This window comes from Acanthisitta chloris, unplaced genomic scaffold (assembly GCF_000695815.1).
Source record: "Acanthisitta chloris isolate BGI_N310 unplaced genomic scaffold, ASM69581v1 scaffold11693, whole genome shotgun sequence".
NCBI classification, from domain to species: Eukaryota; Metazoa; Chordata; class Aves; order Passeriformes; family Acanthisittidae; genus Acanthisitta; species Acanthisitta chloris.
Window position 1 is genome coordinate 1 of NW_008664702.1, and position 23,766 is coordinate 23,766.

General features: G+C 38.5%; 1 protein-coding gene across 1 annotated transcript; it reads left to right on the plus strand.

Moving 5' to 3' along the window:
- Positions 1–193: 193 nt before the first annotated feature.
- RDH10 (retinol dehydrogenase 10 (all-trans)) lies at positions 194–23,763 on the plus strand (the record flags this gene model as incomplete). Its single annotated transcript, XM_009071476.1, has 5 exons — positions 194–432; positions 19,321–19,419; positions 20,753–20,898; positions 21,213–21,344; positions 23,251–23,763. Coding segments are annotated over 5 exons (740 nt in total), but the record flags the coding sequence as incomplete, so codon positions are not given.
- Positions 23,764–23,766: the final 3 nt, after the last annotated feature.

Here is a 23,766-nt window from a genome sequence, read left to right on the forward strand (position 1 = left end):
GATTGTCTTAAAACACTTTCGCAAGGACAGTAAATAGACGGGTCCTTGTGTGCTGTGGTGACACCAAAGTAAACAGAAGTTTGGGGATTGTATTTGTAGTTTTCACTTGACAACTTGTTTGAATGCCAAATACGAGTAAGAACTTTGTTCCCCCCGCTCCCTCCTCTTCTGTTCTCTTGTCTATATTCTTTAGCCGCTGGAGATGGAGAGAAAGATGCACTGCCCCATTGCAACTTGCAGGTTTACACATACACCTGTGACGTGGGCAAAAGAGAAAATGTCTACTCGACAGCCGAGAGGGTCCGTAAGGAGGTTGGCGAGGTGTCTGTCCTGGTTAACAACGCTGGTGTGGTCTCTGGGCACCATCTTCTGGAGTGTCCTGATGAGCTTATTGAGAGGACTATGATGGTCAACTGTCATGCACACTTCTGGGTAACTATAAACTCCTTTCTGCTGCCCTTTTTGTCAGTTAATTTTGGGATGTGAACTGCTGTTGCTTAACTCCTATCTCCTTGAGTTTTGTACTTGCACCTTTTCATAATCTCACTGCCTTGGGTGTTTCTTATTTTGAACTGACTGCTCTGTTTAACAGGAATGGTGGTATTAAGATTGTTAACAAATAGTTTTAAATCGTCTATATCTCTCTGGACTCCAGAGTTCTTGTGCCCATTTCTGTGCCTCTGCATAGGAAATCCTTTACAAGCATAATAACCTCTGAATCTGCTTAAAGGTTATTACTGTTAATGAATGGCTTCTTAGCCCTCTTCACATACTCCTCTGGCAGCACGTTAGCAGCTTTAAGATGCTGTTTTAACGATGCTTACAATAGCAAACTTGAGCATTTCTGGGAAAAAAAATATTTAAAACTCCTGCTGGAAATGTTGTTTGAATTGCCTTGGAGGCAAATTGTTCCTTTTGAAGGCTGGGAGGAAAGGCGAAAAAGATTTCTCAAGAAATCAAGCCAAGAACACTTTTTCAGGAATCCTGCGTATTTGTCCTCATAGCTTTCTCTGGGGACTGCCTGTGGAAGTAAGAAAATCTTTAATATGGTTTCTGGGGTGGTATTGTCTCCATAACTATCAGATGCTAATCAAGGAGAGCAAGCTATGTGATTGTACTCTTTTTGTCAATCTAAGCCTTGCTTTCCTGTGTGGTTTATTTTTAAACACACGGTGGTGTGGAGTTACATAAATTGGAGTGTGGAAGGAGGGCATGATGCACACTTGGGTTAGCATTAGCTGTCAGACTGAGACCATTGTTAGTATTGAAACTGTTCTTTGATTCTTCAAATAAGGTTATGAAATACACTTGCATAACAATGAAAGGATTAAGCAATCTGAAATATACTTCAATTTAAGCCTTCTTTGACGGGTCTTACCATGTCATAATAAAATTTTGTCAAATGCCTCATCTCCAGAACTTAGAAGGTCCTCCCAAACCTAACTCTTTTAACATGGAAGTGAAATGCTGTTTCATAACCCTAAAGGAGCCCCTTCAAATCTGTGCTGTGAAACACTTAATGGCAGAGCAGTCTCTTTCCAATGTATTGTAAAGCTTGCAGAGAGGCTGCTTGAACTTCAGTGCGCACGAGATAGTATGTTTAGAAACTCTTTTAAGCCTGAACGTCTGTTTTAAGGCAATCTGAAAGGTTCTGAGAAAGCTTGTATGACTTCTTATAACCAAGAGCTCTGTGTGTTCCCCTTCATAAAAGTTAATTTGGTGCTTAAGCAAACAGAGATGTGCACTGGATTTAATGACTGTTATTGATGTGGTTTAAATGCCGAATTGACAGTTTCCAAGAACTCTAAATTATGACATCACCATGAGTTAAAATATGGGAGGACCCTAAATTCTCCAGCTGTTCTTCCTTCGGGCCTAAGTCATACACTTATTTATAACATTGTTTCAGAGACCTTTCTAAAGCACTCTGTGTGTTCTGAGTCTCTTGCAATACTAGACTCTAGTTCTCTGTTACTGTTATGATTGGGTTTCTGTAGCAATTCCATTCATCTCTAAACAGTAGTGTGAAGTGAATTTAAAATTAAAAATGGAAATAAATTATTTCTCCAAGAAGGTGTAGCTAGGTCTGAACTGTGGACCTTGAGATCTTGGGTTAAACTTTTAAGGCGCAGTCAACACCCTTTATATTTAATAGATGATCTGTTCATATGTGCACTTCTGTAGATCCTGTGTTCTACTTTGCTTTTCCTTTTATTTTTTTGCTGTTGGCAAAGCTCTTCTTGTTGTATTCCCCTTCATGATCCCAGAAAAGGTTGGCTTGACCAACAGTGGGTGGACTTCTGTTGAGAGTAATACTACTTAATTCATAAGGTATCATCTGAATTAGCTGATTTAAAGCCAACTTTTTTGATGCAAGTCAATGCTGACTTAAATAGAACAATGTGTCTAGATGTGTGAAGTCTTACACAGCTAGTGTTTTCCATGTCAGCTAAACTGGTGGTCCAAAAGCAAAGCTAATACTCTGGAGCATTATGTAGGCTTTTAACTATTCTTGGAGGGTGTTTAGTCCAAAAAGCTGTAAATGGATTTTGTCAAGACATGGATCCTGCATGTAATATTGCTTCAGTAGTTAAGTGTCTGTACTTTCTGGGGGTTTGGTGGGGTTTTTTTAATGTGTTTCAGGGGCAATTCTGTCTCATCCCTTGATCATTAATCAAGCCTCAGTGTGCTTCTATATAAAACTGAAAATGGGGCTCTTGAAACATCTGAATAAGATCGATTGCCTGCTGTCTGTGCAGAATGCAGGTGCTCTGAGCTTGCTTTTGTTAGCAGCTACCATCTGATGGCTGCACAACTTCTGCAGTAGGCAGTGACATCAAAGTTTGTCACCGTTTCGCTCTTGTGACTCCAACTGGGCAGTGTCCCGTATCGCAAACTGGCAGTTGAGAGAGCCTTAGCAGCATGCCACAGCCTAAACACATGCTTTCCATTTTGCTGACATTCATGATTTGTGTAATCCTTCCTATGAGTGTTCTATATAAACATGTCACCACTGCATCATGTAGCAATTTCCACAGCATAAAATCCACTGCAGTATTAAAAACCTGTTATTTCATGCTGTGATAACTTGAATGCTTCTGATATTGAAAACATAGGGACAAAATCCATTCCTGGTTTGAAACAAGCCAGCTCTGGTTTACTATAATTTGCAGATGCATAAAATTGTAGGAGGAGTGTAACACTATCTTTCCTGCCAGTCTGTTACAAGAATAATAACTTACTTGGCTGCACTTGTCAATAATTAGAACTGAACTTCTGCAGACTAGGAAATATTCTTCATGTGATATGTCAGGATTTAAATTTTTATAATGTTAAATTATCCTAGAAGATAACGTGTTGTTTAATCAGTTTTTAAAAAATACAGGAACAAGTTTTTCTTTCTCGTAGTTTTACAATAAAGCTTAAGTGAAGTATCGAAATACTGTGTGTTAGATTGTGGCACTGTATTAAATAAAGCTACTGTACAAACTCATTTTTGGAACAATTTGAGAGTCTTGTACCTACTCTAAGGTACAAGAGAAGAAGAATCTAGTGGAAGAATAGGTTTCTGGAAGAATGTTTTTTCTAGAAAAACAATTTATGTCTGGATAAGTAGATATTAATGTTGTACATTACCATAATACCTGGGAAATCATTCTAGAGTTGGTTGTTGAGTGGTTCTCAGGGAGGGGCCGGGGCTAAGGGCAAGGTGAGGAGCAGGGTCTGAAGTTCTGGCATGAGGGTCCATCTGTACAACAGATCTTCAGTATTCAGCTCTGGGACAAGAATGATCTGCATTTCCCTGTCATGGGGATGCTCCAAAACTTTCAGCTTAAAGCTCTCATCGTAGAGTTCTCTTCAACCTACCAAAAGGGGGAAGCAAAAGCATTCAGCTCCAGCTCTGTCATATGTAGAAAATAAATAAATAAATAAATCCATGTAGAGAGGCACTAGGACCCCAGGACCCCTTCAAGCTAGAGTCTGATGACTTGTGTACTACTTTTCTTAGCTGGAGTGGTTATATTCATTTACTTACAAACTACTTGATTTTATTTTTTGTGAAGGCATGCTGGCTTACCTGTAGTAATTGAAGTAATTTTTTAGGTGGCCTGACATTGACACAGGAAGAGATAAATACTGATTAAAGAGGGAAATACTACTCTAGTATTTAGGACATGCATAAGTAGTCTAAAACCTCTAAAATTTGCATATAACTTGAAATGATGACTAATACAGAGTTACTAAATCAGATACCCATCTATGCAGCTGATGTACTTAGCAGTTTAAGGATGACAGGATTGCTAAAGCCTTAGAGAATAATAGTGGCTTAGAGTTGTCAATAATTTATCAGTATTTATGTTATTCTAGTCTCCTCAAGCTTCCTGGTGTTAAATAAAGCTCACTTGTATCTATAGTTTGTTTAGTTCAAATATGGAAGTACTGCACTTTGTGTACACACCAAATCTTCTACAGAAGAAAAAGCAGCTTATGATATTTGAAACTATACCATGTTGAGTCTTGTAGCCTGTTGGCATAGCAGTTTAATTTTTGTCATCAAATCTAGGATTCTAGCATCTATGATCTAATACAGAAACAATGTTCCACTGACAGGCCAGCTAGCTATACTGAGTATTTTGGATGAGTGGAGTTAGCAGCTTTAATTGAATTTTTTTTCTTTGTTTATTTCATGATAATGTCCCCAAGATGCACAAGTTTACTTACAGAGTTTAATCTACATATTCTTGACTTTTTTTCTTGAAAAACGTGTGTATGCAATCCAAAAAGTATCATCAAAACTAACTCTTCCCTTGCAAAATTATTCCAGCTACATGGCACCAGTAAATTATCCTGGACAGCACATGTGTTTCCTATACTGTGGTAGCATGCTGGGTAGTGAGTATGAAGGAAAAAGCAATCATACTCTTAGCTACGGAAATAGCCGTGTTAGTCATACTTAAAACTTATAAGTGCTTTGGTGTAGTTCTGCCATTCATGTGTTCTTGGGTTCATTTCTTAAGAAAATAGAGGGAATCCATCAGTTGAGAAAATACTGTCTTCCAGATTCATGCCCCAGAAAACGGCATTTTGTCATTTTCTAAAGCAGTACACTTAACTCAAGTTTTGGAAAACAAATGGGTAGATATATGTATTTCTGGAGCTTGAGTGGGCACAGGACTCCTGGTTTAGAGGTTTCCTCACAGATTTACTTTATGGTCTACAAGGACTTGTCTAGCATTGTGTCAAACACAGTTGTCACCAGCATGCAGTCTTCAATTTTGTAACCTGTATCTTGCAATCTGTGTGTATCCATAATCTAGCTTTGTAGTCATGTTTCAGTTATGGTTATCATTTTAAAAAAATAAATTGAAAGATTTTTAGTTTTCTCTTCCTTTTTGACAGGGCATTAACTCAAACAATTTAGTTAGGTACCTGTATGTCTAAGCTTTGGCCATAGAAGCGATCTTATATCAGTTTCAGAGTAGTCATGGAAGTGGATAAAAACAATTCTTCAGACAACATACTTGTCTTCTCAAACTATTTGAAACATATCTGAAGTAGTAATCAATTATTAGTGATTTTCAATTCTACAGCCATCTAAAAATAACACTGGAGTTGCAGTATAGTTTGCAGAAATAAGGCATTTGAGATAGTCTCACTCCTCAGTCCCCTGCGACTTTTCCTGAGGGTCGGGGACTTGTCAGCAAACGGTTTGAATGTTTTCAGGACTGCTAATCTACTCTGAAGGCTCGGTCCTGGATGAGCGATCAGTGTGATGGTTAAATTCCTCCCTCTTACAGAATGAGGTAGGTCAGCTGAATAAGCAAAAACCTCTGTCCTGACTTTGAGCTGTTCTTATGCTCTTACTCATGAAGGATTTGGGGAGACAGGAAAACCCTAAATGGACTGACAGTCTTTGCCAGTGTTGTGCCGAACGTTGCTAGATGTGGAGAGAATGGCTCCTCAATGTTTTAGTAAAATACTCATCTAGAAGATTATGTGTATGCCTTTCTTGTCCTGTAGAGGTTAGGAAAGCAATGGAGTTTAAAGTTCCAGTCACATATCTACAAGTAGCATCCACTTTTATTTTATGAAAAGCAGCTAAGTTAATGAGATCTCATTATGTTACTAACTTTCTGTAATAACCAAGCAACTATAGCTGTCTTCTAGAAGAGAGATGTGTTCATGTGCTTGACTGTGGAGAAAAGCAATCCTAATTAGGATGCAGCTAAGTCTTGTTAACCCAGCATTTGCATCACTGCCTAAGGCCTATCTTAACTGATCTGTGTGGGTAAACAATCCTTTTTCATAGCTCTCAGTGTCATCAATTACTCTGACTAGACAGGTTGAGGAAAGATGAATGTTATGTTTTCTAGCACCATCCCAGCCATTTTAGCACTGCACTTCTTAAATCTTTTCTACTTTTATCTTTATCAGCTGCGAACTATTATTCTCTCCCAATGCTTCTCATGCTTTGATTTCATTTCCGGAGTTTTTTGAGGGGAAGGTTTTTGTTATGTATCTCTAGTACTAAATCTTTCCACAGTTCTCTGTATGTAAAAGCCAGAGCATCACTTACTTGATAAACCTTGCTCCTTTTGACCTTTCAGGTTTCTGGCTATTGACACGAATGGTAAAACTGAGTTACTGATGCCTGTCTGTCTTTTGTGAAAAATGGTAGATGTCTTTCTGCCAAGGCAAACTGAAGCTGATTTACATGTGATGCTATATGCTTTTACTATGGTCTTAGGCTTCTTAGTCGGTTTAAATTAAAAAAAAAAGCCTTTCAACATGTAGGTGATTAGGCACAGACTTTGAAGTTTGTACAATCTTGGATTTTGAGGGTTTATTTTGAAAGAAGATGTGTCACCAGTGGGGGAGAGATTTACATCTGTGCTTACACTTCTGAATGAACACTCTGTTCTTGTAAATAATTATATTAGTATAATGATTTATATGCCAGTCAAATTAACACTTGACACGAGTGAGTTATCACAACTTGAATGGGAGGGCATGGTGTAGGCCAAGGAATGCTGGAACAGCTGTGGAGCTGAGGTGGCTGACTTGGTGTGAGCCTTTTGAAATTCAAGTTTGTTTGGCTGTTGAATTCTGCACCTAAATGTGCCCTGGTGCTGGTTGCTTCTGCCATCTGTTTGAACTTGTGTGACAACTCCTCGAGCATTCCCTTTCAATGTTGTTTTAGAAAAGCACATGAGCATATGCTTAAAAGTAACTTGTTCAACATTTTTGTTGACTTAGGATGAAACTGCAAGGCAGCTTAGTGGTGGCAAGCTGTCATGTGGGACCACCCCTTGATTCTGCATCTTACCTTACTCTAGTTTTCATACTCATGTGATCTTTGAGTGAGCCAGTTCAGTTCACTAACTTGTCTGGAAGGCAGGGAGGAAAGATGCTAATTTTCTTGTCCAGGTTGCTTAGTTTTCCTATTTAGAGACTAGAATCTCCTCATCAACACTTCAGACTGGGACTATCCTATGTGTGTGGGGGGAGTGTTTTAGGGAAAGGGTAAGGAGGAATAGGATAAAGCCATGTAGCTCTGAGCAGGACCTCTTTGGCTGGCTAATGAAACCTCTTTCTTGGAGACATTTTTTTTGGTATAGGATTTACAGCCTCTAAATAGTTAAGTAGTAATAAATGGTTCTAAGCTGTAGCCGCTGGCATAACAGTCTGAATGTAACAACTTCTAAAGAGATTGCAGTGTTTTAATTACACACTATTAAAAACTCTTAGATAAAGTTAAGTTTTCTGTACACACCAGATCATGTTGTGTTAACAGCTCTAGCTTATTTGCCTTGAACCAACAGTGTGATTGCTGTTGTGCATTGTCAAGAGCAGTGATCTCTGCCTACTGCACTGTCTGACTCTTCTGGAAATCAGTTGTATGAACACAGAATGTGGAGAAAGAAAAAACCAGTCCAGAGCCATGTTTCAGCTTGTGGGAAATTAGCATAGTTTCCACAGGCAGGCAAAGGAAGTATCTGTCTGTCTTTGAAAACTCACTCCCTAAGAAAGCAAGTAGTTAGCTGATGTTTGGTTAAAATGCCTGTGCAAGCAGAATCTTTGAAAATTGTATTAGTTGCTGTTTTAGCTGTAGTCTTCTGATCATTTTATCCCTTGTTGTCTTATGAAGCAAAAGTTTACCTGTTAAGACTATTTTACACACACCCTTTTTTTGGAAGGGTAGGGAGAAGTATGAAACAGAAACACCTTGTTTCTTAAAAATCTCTAAACTGCATGCATTTAAAAATGTTATTTCATAAGAAGTCATAGCCTTTTAGGATCTTACTGTTTCCTCAAAAAATACTGAAGGTAAATCTCCATTGAGCTATATCATCCTACTTATTTTTCTGTTTCCACTATAGTAAGACTGCAAGGGCAACTTTCCTTCTAATCTTGTTCCTCTTGTGAAATACTTGGTTGTAGCATAATCACTTTCCTTTCTAGAATGTAAATGATTCAAAACAATGACTTGGTGACTGAGTTGGGCAGGATGAGTAAAGCTGACTCAGCTTTCATCTGTTTTCAAGTACTCTAGCAATTGCATTGCTATGAAGGTACTGGCCTTAAGGTATCTATAAAATGTGAGGCAGTCCTTTTCTGCTTTGCCACTTCTTGAAAAGGCTGCTACATATATCATAAACATGAATGGTGACTTCATATTTTCTGTAAGTAGTTCTGACGGTACTGTTTTCTAGTAATGTTTTGGAAACCCGTAGACTAAAATATCAAATTTTGCTAAATATTCCAGAGGGTGACTAAGCTTATTGAAAGTTGGACAAAAATATGTATTTAAAAGTTGGCTATTCTGAGCTCTTATCTAATAGTTTTTTCTAAAATGAATTTGTTATGTGGATTTTTCAGACTCATAGGGGTATGTTTTCATTTTTGTCAAGATTATCAAATAGCTGGCAATAAATAACTGCTCTCCAAATGGTTGGACATTTGCTACAAACTTGTGCTAATGAAGGTGAGGGACTAATGTGTTTGTTACACTAATGTCAACATAGTTCTGAAACACTACAAATCCTTTGACACAGCCATTTGTCAGTATATAAACAAAGTAGAATTTCTGGTCACTTGACTTCAGCAGGGCTTAAACCAGCCTTTGTGGAGAGGAGTAGGCAAGTGTTAACTTCTTGTATCACTTGACCAGAAAACTATAAAGTAATTTCAAATTTGACATTTGAATAAATGCTAGTCAGGTCATCTTTACTGGTAGATCTGCCTGTGGAAGAATACAGGGTTGGTGGTGCTACTTACTTGGACTGTAACTTAAGCTCCTAAATTTACAGGAGCGTAACTCTCACAGCTGTGTTGGAGCTCTGTGTTAGTCTTGAGTATAGAGACAGCTCAAATGCTGACATGGTAGATCTGAGCAGAAGGATTCACTTTCTTTAAACTTCATCTTACTTTTTAGTGGCTGCTGCCAACTGCGTAATACTTCATTTAAACTGAATACTAATTGTGGTTTGGTACCTATGATAGTTGAGAGTAGAATGAGATTAATATTTATGGAGAATATGAATTTGTCTAATAAAATGCCTTTGGGCAGGAGGGAAGAGGTCAGCTTTTGAGCATGAGTACTTTGAAAGCTTCAGTTCTCATGCTTGGTTATGCCCTAAGCTTGCACTATCTGGGGAAGTCTGTAGGTATATGTTTGCTTCCAAGTTCCATTTGAGTCTAGACTTGTGTCTTGCTCATTTGGCCATGTAAAGTAAACCAAACACAGAGTGCTCCAACAACTCTATCATTGTCCCATCTCACCTACTACTATTCCCTCTCATCTTATAGATTAGTTTGGCATTTGAAATTCACAACAAATATCATTGGCAATTTCTGTTTTGTGCTTTTACACTGCTTAAGCAGAGATACTGTCTCTTAAAAAAAAAAGAATCCAATATGTGATTGCTCTGACCAAGCTTTAAAACCCATTAAAATTCAAAGTGGGTAGAATTGTTTGTGAGGGCTCAGAATATCCTTAAGAAGCTGGTTACTGGAGGACTTCTGATAGCCAGAGGGACATAATTAATTTTTGAAAACAGTATGGTATATATATGTTCTGGGCTTGGCTGAAAATATGTTAATTCTACAAGAAATTCATCTAGGTGCTCTGCACTGCTTCATTGGGCCCTCCCTGCAGCTGAAAGGACTTGAGACCAAAGGAGAAAGAGAAATGGAACAGACACTGTTTCTGACAGAGCAGGATAATTTATTACAGGCAAGAGCTCCTGTAGGAGAGATACAGGAGAGATGTGGCAGAGGAATCAGCATCCTTTCCAGTTAGTTAGGATTCTGTGTTGATATACTTGCAGTTAACAGAGAGACAAAGAGTGAAAGGTCTCTGCTGGCTTATGAACTACTTCTTTGAGAGGAAGAGGGAATGGGTTGTGGAGCAGTAAATTGGCATACTTAAATGAAGAACCACAGAATGATGGCTGAGGTGGAATGGGACCTTTGGAGGTCATCAGGTCCAACCCCCTGGCTCAAGCTGGGCCACCTAGAGCCAGTGGCCCAGGGCTGTGTCCAAATTGCTTTCTAATATCTCCAAGGATGGAGATCTCCACAACCTCTCTGGGCATCCTGTGAGAATGCACTTCATTTTTCATAGCTGTATGAAATCAAAGACTTGTAAACTCTGGAGGGAAGAGGTCTAAATATATAATCAGTGATTTAAACAGGGATGTATACTGCTGCATATATAGGAAGCAGTTATACCTCAACCAAGCAATATCTGCAAGTACAGGTGAAAGTAGACAAGTTGGTATGCATTTATGGTAGTGTATATGCATGTCCATTAAAGGCAGCTATGTGTTTCCACAGAAATGACTGGTGGCATACAGTCGTTAGAAAGATTCTACAGGACAGCCTGACATTTGAAGAAAGGAGTAATTTAGAAGCATGTAAATCTGAAATCTTCCTCATATGAAGAAAGAATATAAAAGTTCTCAGGAGCAGAAAGGTGGAGACTCCATACCCCACTTGCTAGTACAGAGGGTAGTTCAGCTTGATTACCCGAATTTCTTCATGCTCACAAAGTGTGGAAAGTAGTGACTCACTTAAACAGATGTTAAATGTTCCTAGGGAAAAATCAGGGCTACCTTTGGCTGTGCTACATGTACCTAAACCCCTGCCCTAGGTAATGGTGCACTCAAAATCTAGAGTGATACAGAGGTGGGGTATGCAGAAAAAGTTTACTGAAGAGAGCTTGGAGTTTGATTAGCAACAGACCACTGCAAAGGTTATGTAATTATACCTTTTTCACCTTGACTTTCAAGAGGAAGGTTTCTGAAGCAGGAATTGTATTATTTAGGTAGTGTCCTAGAGTACTTAACCTACACTTCAGATGAGAGGAAGAGCAAGGCTGTTTTCTACTCCTGTCTTAGTTACCCAGTTTGGGGTAAGATCACAGGAAATTAAGCCCTTAAAAGAAAGGAGGGGAGAGATAATGTAGTGACATGATAAGGCAACAGTAACAAAAGTTTCTGTTGTAATGTCCTTCCCTAAGCATTTTTCATATCCCTTTCTCTGTAGACACAGCCCTTTTCAACTAAGCCTTGTTAACAAACTATACAAAAGGCAATTTAGTCAGGCAATGTTCGATTGCCCTAGGCATAGCATAATTAGTTCTAGTAGTAAAGAGTGGAAATCAATGATTAATGTCTGAGAGATAACTAGTAGTATTAGTTTCCTGTGCACTTTTTTTTGTTTAATGGCATTACTTATCTTATCTTCACTGTCTACCCATTGTAAACAGTTTTGTGGCACTAAGTTCTGATTAAGGAAACTACTTAATTCAGTTTCAGCTTTCTTATGATATATTCAACATGAGTTGATTCCATGTAAGACGAACCACTACAGTAACTGACCCATTCACAGGAAAAGGTGGTAACTATTGGCTTTGAAAATTGGTGAAATTTTGGAATTGAACCCTAAATACTACAAATGCTAAACAAGGTAGTAATGTAAATCTGGACTGTAAGCATACTTGTTCTTTAGCAAATGGCATGACAGATGCTTGTTACTGCTAACAAACCCACTTGCAAACTTCAGTAAATAAGATTTAACCTAGTTTTGTACAACTTTGGTGCTTCTCAGCTGATTAAATATCTGTTGAAAAGCAGGGGATTTTATGCATATGGACCAGTCATGAGGATGGAGAAAACAGGAATGTTAATTACTTCTGTTAATTAATAGTAAATTCTAAAACAAGTGATTCAAGTAACTTATGTTTTTACTAATATAAGAATTAATGTACTTCTTTGAAGTATTTCATGCAGCATTGGAGAGACAAAAAGTATGCTTATTTCTCTGTAAATCAAACAGTTTTGAATTAACTGGTACTACTTTTCAGTGTGACTTCTTCAGGTTATTTACTTTATTTTGTTACTTTCACCTCTGAAACTGAGTAGATTTTATCTGTAGTTTCTCTCTGTCTGCAAATGTAAGCTATCCAAAGTATTGGGGAGTGTGTGTGTGGCTTGGCTTCCCAGTTACTCATCATCATTATAGACTTCTGTTTCAGTATGTCTTGTTCTTTCATGAGCTTCTGGTTGCAAGGCAACTGTAGCATTATTATTGTGCATGTATGTTAGGCATTAACTGCCGTTGCAGTTCAATATTAAAGGAATCCCCATGGCCCCAAAACAGTGGGGTTTTATGTGAAGGACAAATAAAGCTTTAGTGAGAAATTGAAGGTTCTGTTGCCTGCCAGGAGATAAATAACTAAGGGACTTCTTTTGAGATGAAATATTGGAAGGTCTAGCTTTTTTGTTCTGAATGCAGGGCCTGTCCAAGGCACACTTGAGGACAATCCTTGAATAGTTTCCTTTTGTGCTTTTAATACAGCCATCTATGGAAGCTTGGCTTGAGGATGTCATGTTTATCTCCTGATCTTTTTGCTTCAAAAGCATCTGGGTAGACCCATAAAGAATTCAGAGAAATGTGACTTTATTTTTTAATTCATTGCTTTAGGAAGACTGTGTAATTTTGACCTTTTTTCTATTATCATTTCTTGAGAATAGAAACCAAAGATCAAAAAATAGGTCTAATTTCCACAGCTATTCAAATATTTACTTAGACAGTGGCTAATTATCCAGGAGGGGCCCACCACTTCTTGAAAACAGTCAGTAGAGACATCTGAGGTCTGTTAAAGTACAGCTTTGGTCCCTTGTGTTAGCAAGGTCAACAGTAGTTGTAGACTTTTGTCTGCCTTCTGTATTCAGCCTGTTACTGGCAGACCCACATCCTTTGTATTGTGTGATCTCTCTTGTCTTCAACTCAGTACTTGGAATTTGCATGTAGTGTTTAGTGCAGTTGCTGATGTCACCTTAACCTAATATTTCAGAGATGCTTGTATAATGGAATTTAAGAAGGATATGGAGATTATATGGGAAAAGTAATTGAGATGGTAATGCAAGTGGCAAGTAATTATTTTTAGTTCTTGTGCTGATTTGAGCTGACATGACAGTTCTCTTTCTAACCAAATAAAAAAGCTAGAAGGAAAATAAATTAAAGTTAAATTCAGACCTGTAACTCAGGCTTTGGTGTGTGAGAAGACATTTCGGATATTTTAGCCTCTAACCTGAATAAACTCATCTTTGAGAGTTACAGAGTTCTAGGGTATATTTTCAAGGCCTCTTTTAAAACTATTTGGTGATCATTGTCACTGTAATCCTATAAGTAAAGCTTTAACCTGTGTTTATAAAATACATTTAAGGTGGTTGTCTTCTGAAATAAAATGGACTGTATGACTGTAGCTGAAAATAACCTCAGTCTATATATCAATAAGCTTGCCATGGGGGTTTTCTGCCTTTCAGGCACCTGCCTTTCTCTTTTAACATACAGTAGTGCATTAGTGCTATACTGCACAGTTTGGACCAACCTGCTTCAGGTAAGACTGCCACATCCTATCTTCACAGCGGAAGAGTTAGAGGTGCTCTTTTGCCAGACCTTTGTGCATTTCTTTTCAGTTACTGGAATGGAATTAGAAATTGGGGCATGTGGAAATCTCTGTTATTTGGTTCTTTGGTGGAGTACAGCCACATGCTGTACTACACAGGAGTAGGAGAACTTACAGTGTGTTCTGCTGTGGACTGTGAAGAAGAATGGAAAAAAATAAGGCTGAATATCCATGTTAAGGGAGGGAGAGAGGGCATATAACCTGTTTTAGAAAAAAAAAAATATTTCCTATGATTCTATGATTCTTGTCCCTGTTAGTTACAGGATTAGCTAACACACCTTGGCAGCAGGCTGTTATGATCTCTGGTACCTTAGTCTGAAGAGAGATCTGGATGTGAGTCTTTGACTAATCACACCAGTTTTGGTGCTTGGATCTGGCTGAATAGTTTTTAACATGAAGATGAAACAATACACTTACCCAAACACTGCGCACATTTGCACTGTTAGGCAGCTGCCCTGACAATCAGGAATAACTGTGGCTTGGGAGGAAACGTCTCCTCTGTTACACTAGTATACCACTGCCGTGGATAACTCGTGCTATAAAATCTCAGCTGTTTTGATAAGCCCCCAAACAATAACCATGCTCCATCTTCCTTACCTGAAGGAGCTATATGGAAAAGGAGCTATTCCTGTGTCATAAAGGAATTTTTACCTTACAGTAATGCAGCTTGTTTATGCCATCAATATAGATTAAAAAAGCTGCTGGTGGAAGGCAGAAAATGTATTACATTGAAAAACAGAAACGTAAAGGACCTTATGTGTTGGTACCTGCTTCTTTCTTTCTTTGATATAAAGACAACTCTAAATACGAGGTAACATATACTCTTCTACTTTGGTGTGCTTTCTGCATTCAGTATCCATTGTCTTGAGCTGCATACAGCTAACATTGTTTTCTGTGCATGCTTACTTTCTTCTTTAAGAATAATTAATCCAAAATTTAATTAAAAAAATCACTTTCCCAAACACAGTATTTCTTCATATTCTCATTTGCTGTATTTAGACTAATTTGTCTTGACATTGCAGCTGTGCTGTTCATTGTGTTGCACAATCTTTTGAGTTTTGTTTCATTAAGAATGGAACTAAAGAATTTGGGGAAGGGGAGGGAAGAAGTGCTAGACTGTTAGAAGTTAATTTGCCGTAAACCAAAATGTTGAGAACAGATTACGAAAGCTATGAAGTGACATGTAAATGCTTGTTCAGTTTCACACTTGTGAGAAATAAGTCATTAAATCTGTGTGCACATGAAATAGATGTTTGGTTACAGCTACTGGGAATAGTTTGTTCTTACTGGTATATTCAGGAACATAGAGGAAAATGCTTAGAAGATTAGGAATTGATCTCTAGGCTCCAAAAAATTTAAACGTTAAACTAGCTCAAAAAACCAGAGCTCTACTCTCTGTTCGGAATAGCTTCATATGTTCTATCTATTCTACCTAATTTCTGTGTATCTGAAGTATACTGCAGGTTAGAAAATTCATGTTTTCATTATGCTTTTGGGATTTGCTTTTTGCTTTTTGTTTTGTTTTCCTAAATAAATAAATGAACAACAACAAAGAGCTAATTCTGAGTGAAGAGGATGTTTGACTTGCATTCCTCGATGTTGAGCACTGCATAAGTTCCCTGATTGTTCGCCCTGATTGACACAACATGATTCCTTTCATCCACTATATGCTACTTGCTGGTTTCTCCTCAGTGTTGAAAACCATAGCATGTTTGTCATGAATAAATGACCCAGCTCTGACTTCAAGTACTTAAATGTTTTGGTTAAATGTCTTCCTCTGCAGCTGTGAGAGGTAAAACTGAAACCTCAAGGATCAAACCAGAAGGCAGATAGTTTGATTAAATCACTTGAGTTGATTTGAATTATTTTGGGGGGTCTGGTTCATGACCTCTAATGCCATGGACAAAACACATTTCTTGCTTGGTATCCTCAATACTTCTTTTTTTTTTTTTTTTTAAATGGAGGATTAGCATGTCCGTGCATCACCTCAGAAGACTAATGTGGACTGTGCTACCTGTTCAGACAAACCCCAGATGGGAGGCCACCCAGGAGGCATCTTGCCCCAAACCAGTCGAACTCTTAACTAGTTTCTCAGCAGCACAGCAAGCACAGAGAAGACTTCAGGTCTGGTAGGCAGATGTAGCTGAAGCTGAAAGAAACTAGAAACTAGGTTGATCTGGTTTATGTAACAGGCAGAAAACTGGGGACCAGAGTGTGGAGGAAGCTGCTTTGATCAAGGAAGTGTGCTGTGCCAGAAGCTCAGTAAGAACACTAATTTATTTGGGGATTGCTTATACCATGAAAGAGAATAACTTCACTTTGGGATTGTTTTTCCCAGCGAGAGGAGGCTGGGAGGAGCAGTGGGCAAGCCTTTACTCTGAGCCTGGAAATGTGTCCCCCTGTAGGGTGTGTCTGCCTCTGACAGTGCTTGTTTTCAAGTGCTGACTCCCAGCTGCTGCAGATGGCTGAGGATGGCAGCAATCGAGATGACTTTCTCTGGCATTCATTTAGCTGAGATATTGATAGCTGACTGCTAAGTTTTCTGCATATGATGGTTGTACTGTCTTTATAGGCTGCCTCAATGTCAGGTTTTAAATGAATATGTGGGATAATGACCCATAACAAAGTACAGGGTCCTGCTCTGAACAGGCTGTTTCAGAATACTGAAGTTTCACACAAAGATTTCCATGAATTGCTAATTGTCTTCAGAGCAGAGGAGCTGTGTGTTATTTTTCCTATGTGGCCACTGATGGCTTTTTAAGACATGAGTTACACAAAGTGACTGCAGTTCTGCTGTTGGGAGTTGTTCAGTTTGCACTTGAGATGCTGAAAACATCGCCTAAAAGTGTCCTCAACAGGCTTTATTCATCATATGCCAATTTCATCTGGTTGAAAATGGTTTACTTTAGCCACAAACTCTTGAAAATTCAGTTTTGGTTATCTTTATTCTTTGAAGACACTAGCATAGTTGAGTGCTCTGGTTATTTCCCATATTTATATATATACCTCTGAAAAATCTCTTCTTCAGCCGTAGCTAAATCCAGATGCCTATGGACACCTAGTTAATAGTTCAGCATATTAACAATGAAGCAAAAAAAAAAAAGGGGAAAGAAAAGCAGTGCTTGGTCAGGAAAATAGCTTGGTGCACTTGCCTGTTTATATCTTGAAAGAAAACATTGATTCATGCCTTGAAAGTGGTAGGAAAAAAATTTGTTTCTACTTCTTTTCCTTCTTTTTCTCCCCCAAGGCAAACTCCAAGGCGAGTGCCCCTTTTCTGTAGTTGCTGTGGTTTGCAGCTAGAGCTTCAGTCTGCATTATCAAGCTTTCTGGCAATGTGAGGTGGCAATCACTCATTCCCATGTGATGTGGACAGATAGCTGATACATAAGTGGAAACCACTGATTGAGCTGACAAATGCTCTGGAGGGGAGGAAATTGTTAGCAGGACTGATTTGGGAACATGGATAGCCTGGAGGATCAGGGTAGTGTACACACGGTTGGTGTTGGAGTGTGCAAGGCAGGCTGCAAAAAAAAGAGCACTCTGCAAAACTTCAGTACCGTCCAAGCGAAGCCTCTTACTTTTTCAGACGGTGCTGCCCGATGATGACTAGGCTTTGTTGCCATGCAACATGGGAAGAGAGGCTGAAACTTTGTGTGCTTGGCACAGATTAGTCTAACAGCAAACTAAATTCTTGTTGGAGGCTCTGTATAAGAGGTTTAGAGATTCCTGCCATGAGGAAAGAAACAAATGCAAGGCAGCTTGCTCTCAGATTATTTTTCATAATTAGCTTCATTATGTAGTTATGACAGAATCTAGGAGTTGTATGAATCAACAGTAGAAAAGGCAAGGAGTCAGGAGGTCTGTTAATCTTCTATCATCTGCCAGCTGTCCAGTGAAAACACTCTTTTGTGTGGTGTTAGGAGGTCTGGATTAGTCATTTAACACCTGCAGGCAAAAATGTTGTACAAGAACATGTGAAAATCATTAGAGCAAAACTGTCCTGACGTCTGTGATTGGAAAATGCAGACAGCATAAGAATGGAATTAGATGGATTCAGCTGTAGCTTGCACGTCTTTTTAAGAATGCAGCTGACAAGACTCAGACCAACAATTAAGCAAGTAGCAAATACTTAAGGACATTTGCATGCTCTGAGTTTGAATACAAATTACATTGGAAGACGAGATTTCTTGGGAGGATTTAAGCATTCGTGGTACTGAGTAAATTAGAATAGAATTGTAGCTCTGTCATTAATAGATTTATATATTAACTAGGCATGTTTGTGATTAAGAAATTCTGAAGTTCTTTGTCAATTTAAAAGTGATGTCATATAGTACACTGACAATTTAGAAACTGAAGTACATTGTAGCTGCACATACCATTTTACTACTTGATTGATTTTTGCAGCATATGTAGTGCTCCTCTTAATACTTACTTAAAATACTTATTTAAATTAGAATGCTAAGGTAGATTCAGAAGAGAGATGTGATAAAGGTATGTATTCTGGTGGGAGTGATCTTCCAGCTAGTACCTTCAATTTGTTGCTTAAAATTTAATTTTTTAAAGGTGTTAACTCTGGTTTGAGTTTTTAAAGGGAAACTAACTTTGTTATAATCAAAACATAACAACTGGAGGTTAAAATTAAAGTTTCATCTTGAGACTTGCTTTGGGTTTGTTTTATTTATTTTTAAACTCTTAAGGAATTGGTTATAGAAATGTAGATCCTGTTGTTTTAACTATAGCAATGCTTATGGATACTAATAAAGATGAAAAGTAATTGAGACTAACAGATGTTTATTGTAAGTAAAAAGTAACATTAGCAAAAACTGCCTCTAGTATTTCTTTTAATGTAAAATGTACGATGTGATAAGTTGCTTGGATAAAACTAGTAATATCGAACTTAGAAAACACGCTGTCAATAATAAGGACTGATAATCAGCACTGGTCTCCCCAGAGATGTGCTATATGGTGTAATTAAACACTTTGCATTCCTTTTTCTGTCTTTAAAAAAATGTGATTCCATTTTAAGCTCAAATTATCTCTTTCTGATAACTAGTCTCTTGCAGAAAAGTAAACATGTCTGAGCTCAATTGATCCTTTAACCTTAGGATTTCTGGAGATACAATCCTTGCTGCTTCACTGTCTGAATGCACAAAGAAGCTGTAGATTTTCTGCTGGCATTTTTGCAAACAAGTTCAATATCTGTACGATGGTTGTACTTCTGTGTTCCTGATAATAAACTGAGAAGTTTTAAAAACTTATTACCAATGTAGCTTATTCATATGTATTTTTCTTTTTTGTTAATGTTGTTTGTGTGGTTTTTGTTGGTTTTTTTTGCTTTGTAGACCACTAAAGCGTTCCTTCCCAAGATGCTGGAAATGAACCACGGGCACATTGTGACAGTTGCGAGTTCCTTGGGATTATTCAGTACTGCTGGAGTGGAGGTTTGTTAGACTATACTTAACAAAAAATTTGGCACTTCTTGCATAAGATAAGCTTTATATATATATACATGTATATATTATCAGCTAGAGAAAATAAAGTCCAATCTTCAAAGGTGCTCGGAGGCTATGGTGCTGAGTACCATATCAACACGTTTCCCTGTGAATGGGAGCCACAGTCCCTGGGCAGCCCTTGTATTCATCTACTGCAGGTGGACTGTGCCACTTAGAGCGAAAGCCTAGGATGGCAGAGGATTTGAATTAAGGCTAAATCTTTGAATTACCTGATTTTAGGGACTTGAAAGGTGCCCACCTACCTACTTCTGTCAAGGTCTTCAGTGCTAGGCTTGAAGCCAAAGGCTTTTGAAAGTAATGTTTTCTGTTTCCTGTTTCTGTGAGGAAAGGGCTGCAAGCCTTATAGAATATATGGTTCACCTGCTTCGCTGGCAGCTGTTTGACAGCTCCAGTTTGTGGGACTTGTTTGGTGCATAAAAAGAGGTTAGGATTAGAGCTTATTATCTCGCTTTTTGAGTCATTAGTAGAAATGCAAGTGTGAATGAAAAGCATATGGTTAGTGAAAATTAATTAATGTGCCTAAAATAATAATGGTCATATTACCCCATAAGCACAGGCTTCTTTGCATATAGGTAAGGCTCAATCCAGCACCTTAAACTGCAGTGTTTCATAACACAAATGAATGAAGCTGATGTAACTTAAGGCTTTTTAAGAGTATTTACTGTCTTGAGAAAGCTACAAAGAAGAACTTCCTAGGCGCTGGGTGTGACCACCAGCAGAGATGGACTCAGCCAGCAGAAAACTCAAGTGCTACTGCTGTCTATGCAATTATTTTTTATTGTTGCTGAACTCAGTGTATTATTTGTGTATCTCATAGAAATCATCTGATCTCCATTAGATCTTCTGTTGAAAATAACCTTTAAAATAACACTCTGCAGATTTTAACATCTACACCCTGCCCCTACAAGCTTTTTCAAACCTGACCCAAGGTAGTATTAGGTATCTCAGTCCTTTGTTGTACCGTTTATTATTAAGCAAACTGGTAATTGGAGTAACTTGTCATGTGAGCCTGCCTGATTCAAAGACTTGAATCCAAGGTAATATCCTCCTACATTCAGCTTTCCTGCTTTCATGATTCTGTGCTAATTGCCTCAAAAGTAAAGTGATAAATGAGTTGATGTGATGCTCTATTCAGTGGGTGTCTTTTGTTGTTGCTTTGAAAATCTGTGCAGAATCACCGTAGGTATCCTGTCTTTGAACATCATTCATAGCTGTCCTTTTTAAGTTGCCTTTTTTTTTGTTTTGTTCATTGCCAACACAGGATTATTGTGCCAGCAAATTTGGAGCTGTAGGTTTCCATGAGTCTTTGAGCCATGAACTGAAGGCTGCTGAAAAGGATGGAATCAAAACTACTTTAGTCTGTCCCTATCTTGTAGATACAGGAATGTTTAGAGGGTGCAGGATCAGGTGAGTAGAATTCTCCTTTGGTTCTGTGCTTGTAGTGTCATAAAAGTATTTGAAGGTAACTCAACTGTTACCATAAAGATATTAAAATACTTATTATATCTGCTTTGATATGTTAGTATTAGACTCAAAAAAGGCATGTTCTGAATTCACTGTTTTCTGTCCTTTTGTGCATAGGCAACACAAATTTTGACCTATAGTTTTGTAACTTAACAGGGAACATAAAAATGTTCCAAAGAAAGTGAGTTAATGAACTCTTCACTGAGGTATGTAGTCCTTTATGTATCTTATTGATCTGTCTTAATCAAATATTTCAGAAAAGAAATTGAGCCTTTTCTTCCACCCTTGAAACCAGAATACTGTGTGAAGCAGGCTATGAGAGCTATCCTTACAGACCAGCCAATGATCTGCACACCTCGCCTCATGTATATGGTTACCTTCATGAAAAGGTGAGAACTGAAGTGCCAGTTACTTGGCAGTATAATCCACTAAATACTAGTAAAATACATGGCAGTGCCCAATTTCTGAATATAAACACCCTCCCACCCACACAGGCCATAGGTGCTGTTTTGTTAGAATTCATAACCCTTGGATTGTTTGTTTGGGAAGCTCCATAAAACTGAGATCCTGTGTATTTATGCATCCTTGTTCTACCCTTCTGGTATCTTCCATCCTCCTTAGGTTCCTGTTTTCAACAGACTTTTATTTCCCTTGTTTGAGTTCCTCCCTAGGAACGGGGCCTGAGGTAGCTACCAGCAGAGGAACCTCTAGCTACTTGTCTCTAGATCCAGTGTATAGGAGGCCCTGCCTGCAGGTTCTCCAGGGCTTGCACAGATATGGTAGATAAATTAAAGATTTGCACATTCAGAACCAATTTTCAGAGTCTAGGTTTGGAGTAGGGACTATTTAAAGGATTTACTACTTTTGTTCTAACACACTGCAGTTTTTGGATGGAAACTCTGTTTACTGTAACCAGGCTGACATTTCAATGATGCAGGGTAATGCAGGTTCAGTTCCACTGATGCAACATCAGTTGCATTCTAGTTTATAGGGAACAGCTTCACAGCTGTCTGTGGTTTTCTTTAAATCTGTATGTGTAGGGGAAACCTTTAAAATATAGCATAGTCCTATTTTCCTTCTGTGAGGGATAGCTGAAACTGAGAACGCTGGTGATTCTTCTCCGCTTGCAAGTGTGTGGTTCTCCACTGGCTCAAGTCTGTCTTGGTGGACAGGCTCACAAAAAAATAGAGAAATCTTCACTGCTCACGTGTTTCCTGGAAGAGCATATGTATGTGCCCGTTCTGCCAACAGATGAAGGCCACTGTCAGTGTCTTTAAGAACTAACTTCTTTAACCAGAAGCTCCGAGAGTGCTTCAGTGCTTTCTGCACAAGCAGTGGGTTTTGCAGCAACAGTCACATCAAAGGCCCTTTGGGTTTTCTTGGTTCAACACTTTAGCTTCCAACAGGCAGATCAAAGCTTCTGCATAATCCATGCCCCAGGCAGCAGCATTTAGATCAAAGGCCCTCCAGTCACTACTGCACAAGCAGTACTGCTGGCAGTGAGGACACCTGTACCAGTGACATTTACTTCTTGGTGCTTCAGTGGTCATTACTGCTAATGGCTGGAATCTGTGCACCTCTTTCCACTGAATGAGTGTCTGCTGCAATTTCCAGGAGCTGAGGAATCCCACTTGAGTCCTTCAGTAGAGTGCCTGAGTACTACAGTTGAAATAAAAAAAATGTTTTGTGGGTGTGGGAAGGAGGGGATGGTCTGTGGCCAGGTAGCCATCACATAATCACCTCTTGGAATTTTATCTGGAGGGGAGGAAAAAGGAAATTGCTCTCTTTACTTCAGGCCTTTCTTTTTGAGGATGGATGATTGAGTTTAGAATATAAATCAAGGTTGTTAGACATCTGGTGATCAAAGAATGGCATTAACTAACACTAATCCCACATTAAAGAATATCTTAAATGTCTGATGACCTCTGCTGATGTGGCTTTCTGCAGATGCTTTGCTTTTAGTAGGCCTTCTTTGGTGCCCTTGCCCCCCTCCCCATCTTTAACACAAGCTACCACACTGCTTGTGAAGAAGCAGCAGAAACTCTGGTCTAAACTGGAGGCATGTGAATAAGCAGCTTCTTCCACCTTTCTGCTTGCCTTGCTTTTGTGGTTGGGACTCTAGAATTTCCATTCTCTTTGTAAGTATCCCTGTGAAATAAAAATCCTTTAAGTCTTTGAAAAAGGCTCTCCAATAGCTATTTTGTTACTTTTAAGGAGACCGAGTACATAATACGTGTAAGCAGAGGGGAGTATTTTATGCTATGTTCTGACAAATTTTTACCCTGTTTTTCACAGTATTCTGCCATTTGAAGCAGTTGTATGCATGTACAGATTTTTGGGAGCAGACAAGTGTATGTATCCTTTCATCGCTCAACGGAAACAGGCTACAAACAACAATGAAGCAAAAAATGGAATTTAACAGTTTTGGATGGACTGACATTTATAGGTGAATACAATAATGCTACATGACTGAATTGCAAAGTGCACTTGCATCTAACAGATGCAAATGTCAGCATCTTACTGTGGCATTCTATTGGGTCCTAAACCTGTGTATTGAACTCTAAAAATTAATGGGTTTTTATATACTGTAGATAAAACTGGCTAGAGTACTTGGGAAATGTGATAGGTAAGTTGGATGAATTTACAATGTGGCTGCCACCATTGTCCTTTAGAATATCACTGTATGTACAGTAACGTAGTCATACTACTTGTTGTAGGGATGCACTGTGTGATATCTCTTCCTTAGCCTGCCAAGGCTTCTAAGAGCTGTCTCCAACTAGAAGATGCAATGTTTCAGAAATGATTTGTCTT